At 43.0% G+C, this 2,756-nt stretch overlaps 1 protein-coding gene across 1 annotated transcript in view; it reads left to right on the forward strand.

Annotated features, from left to right (window-relative positions):
- Positions 1 to 1,845: 1,845 nt before the first annotated feature.
- LOC131877920 (electron transfer flavoprotein-ubiquinone oxidoreductase, mitochondrial-like) overlaps positions 1,846 to 2,756 on the forward strand; it is a 1,617-nt gene continuing 706 nt past the window's right edge. Inside the window, exons 1-2 of the mRNA XM_059223760.1 lie at positions 1,846 to 2,196; positions 2,294 to 2,596. Of these exons, the coding sequence (XP_059079743.1) occupies positions 2,151 to 2,196; positions 2,294 to 2,596 (349 nt within the window). The 5' untranslated portion in view covers positions 1,846 to 2,150. The remainder of the gene's footprint in view (positions 2,197 to 2,293; positions 2,597 to 2,756) is intronic.

Below are 2,756 nucleotides of genomic sequence, written 5' to 3' on the forward strand. Positions count from 1 at the left end.
AGTTCACCTAGGGAAAACATTATGGGACTATTTGTTAATTTTTTTAGTTGTCAATTAAAACAGGGCGCACTCTCAATTTTCGGAAAAGATAACACCATTACAAAGCAAACAAGACTCCAACAATAAATTGGAAGTAAATATTTACTGGCAATGTTAATTTTTAAGAATAAAAGCACTTGAATAATATCTGAAATGCAACATTTCGAAGTTGCATTATTTCAAGTGACTTTGAAATTATTAAGATACTGATTGAGTCATTAGTTGTGACTTTTCTCCCAATATTTTGTCCATTAGAGCAAAATCAAAACGTGTGCAATGATATAACCTAACATGCAAGATATATTGATACTTTCCTACATTGGCACAATATGCCTTTGCTACCATAGATTTAAAACAAAGGCAAAAACACTTGTTTTGGTTGATATGAAGGATTTTTTAGTAGGAACCTAACTTGTTTTCCAAATCTGAATGATTCCATTTGCATGGTGGCCAATACTTCCCATAATGGCATTGATTTTGACGCAATTGAAAGTACCTTTGCATTTTCTTTGTTTGAATCTTTTTCCATTTCAATGCTTTTATTAAGAAAAAAAAATAATTTGAAATCGATTAACCTCTTGGCAAAATTCATTACTTTTTAGTTACCTTTTTGTTGGTATTTTCTGCAACTAAAGATTATCGGAAGAGCCATTAGGTTGCTTTTTTGCTGACGTCGTGCTTGATTGAGAATCCAAGCCTTGCTGTTTGAGGGTTATCCAGCTAGTTCTCAGGTTTGGGAACACAAGATTTTGATAATTAGAATAACTTCACATTCTTCAATTTTTATTTGGCGGACTTCCTTGCCACTACTTGGAATGGAATGGGATCCCCACCAGTTCAAGACGGATAAAGATATTCACTTCACTTGATTTTATATTCATATAATATTTGATCCACCAACGAATTGGAGTTGCGGATTTGACTTGCCTTTAAATGTAGGGCTGATTAGGTATGTTGAGTAAAAATAATGTCCAAGTGTTGTTATCATTCTGATCAATCTGGCTTTTTTTTCATATCTACCTTGCAAGCTTGGCAAAATCTAGTCACCTTGCAGCTGTTAAATCCTGACCTGACGATGGGGCGAGTGTATCGTTGGCCTAGCAGGACCACCAGGTCCCCGTGGGTGAGTGTCTGTCTTGGACGCGAACACGGTGAGTAAAATGCATCAAGTTTCGAAATACTCGGAAACATAGCGGCGTTTTTCTAACTTCCAAAATCAGTAACAAAAACTGACTCGAATGCATGATCTAAATATAGCACAAAAATACAAGCTGGAATGTCTCAACACGATGAAAGGAATGTATTTTAAAGGTATCAGTTTTTTTGATCAATAGGGCATTGGATGAAAATTCAAAGACCATGTATTCCTGCAAGATGAATAGGTACACATGACATATTTTATCACCAAATAATAGATACAATAATTCTAAGGATACAACTTGATGACAAAGCAAGCAAGCGAGTAGAAGTTGCTGGGCTTAGTTCACTTTCTCTGAACGTATATCATGTAAAATTCAACCCCTCAGCTCTTGGAATCTAATTCTATGTATTCAAGATATTTTTAACTCTTCACGCCAATTTAGCTTATTACACAGCGCTAAGGGTTCTCTTCATGGTCAAAAAGTTGAGAACATTCATGAAACATTTTCGTTTTATTTATTTGTTGAATTTTTTTAGTTTAGACCAAAGTGAATGCTTGTGATTTTATAAGCTCGATATGTGTTGGGTATTTCCATCGGCCCTTGATATGAGCCGCTATATTTTAAGCACCGTGTCGGGTTGGTGCCCAAGTACGATAGATTGAAACAATACATGCACACACACGGACCGACCGACTTTGCCACTTGGTCGAAGTCAGGCCGTCGTCACCCGTCGTCACCCCCAAAGGTCGGCCAGTGTTCTTGCATTACGAAAACAGTCACTACAGTCAAGTATTAGCACGGATCACGAATCCCGATTCACGGATCATCCGCTCTTCGGCCTAACCCATCTAGCCACCTAGCCAGCTAGCCAGCTAGCTAGCTAGCTCGCCCACCCCTTGCATTTGACCCCGATAACTCGGGAACGTGAACCCCACTTGCCATTTTTGCCTTATCTTCGTTCGCCTCACCATGAACCCGCAGCGGCTGTGGCCTGCGTCTCGATGGTTAGGCTCAGGTACGCCCCAGGCTTTTAACTGCTCTATCCTGTTTACCTACCCCCTGGCCTCCGGTCAGGATGATGCATAGCTTGACACGGTCCCTTGGGATTTCAGCTTGGACCCGGGGCGCGGCTTGGCCCGCTGTCATGGCTCGACGGGGCTATGCCGCCCGCGGTGCGGGCTTAACATCGCATGGCAATCCCATCATCACGACCCATCCCTCCATGACCCAGCCCTCGACGGACCCGCGATGGGCCAACGTGGAAATGGAGCGCTACGCTGATGAGGCCGATGTGGTCATTGTGGGCGGAGGTCCGGCCGGCATGTCGGCCGCCATTCGCCTCAAGCAATTGGCCCAAGCGGCCGGCCAGGACGAGTTCCGCGTGTGCGTTATAGAAAAATCCGCCACGGTGGGTGAGTTCTCCGCCCAAAGCCAAACCTAAAAGGGTGATCTGGGCCCTCAATGGGTCCATGTCTTTAGTGGAGATTCAGGTAACGTGGTCTTTGTCCCGCAGGCGGCCATATCTTGTCGGGCGCATGTCTGGAGCCGTCGTCGTTGAATGAGCTCATTCCGGAT

Source organism: Tigriopus californicus, chromosome 3 (genome assembly GCF_007210705.1).
Source record: "Tigriopus californicus strain San Diego chromosome 3, Tcal_SD_v2.1, whole genome shotgun sequence".
Taxonomy (NCBI): Eukaryota; Metazoa; Arthropoda; class Copepoda; order Harpacticoida; family Harpacticidae; genus Tigriopus; species Tigriopus californicus.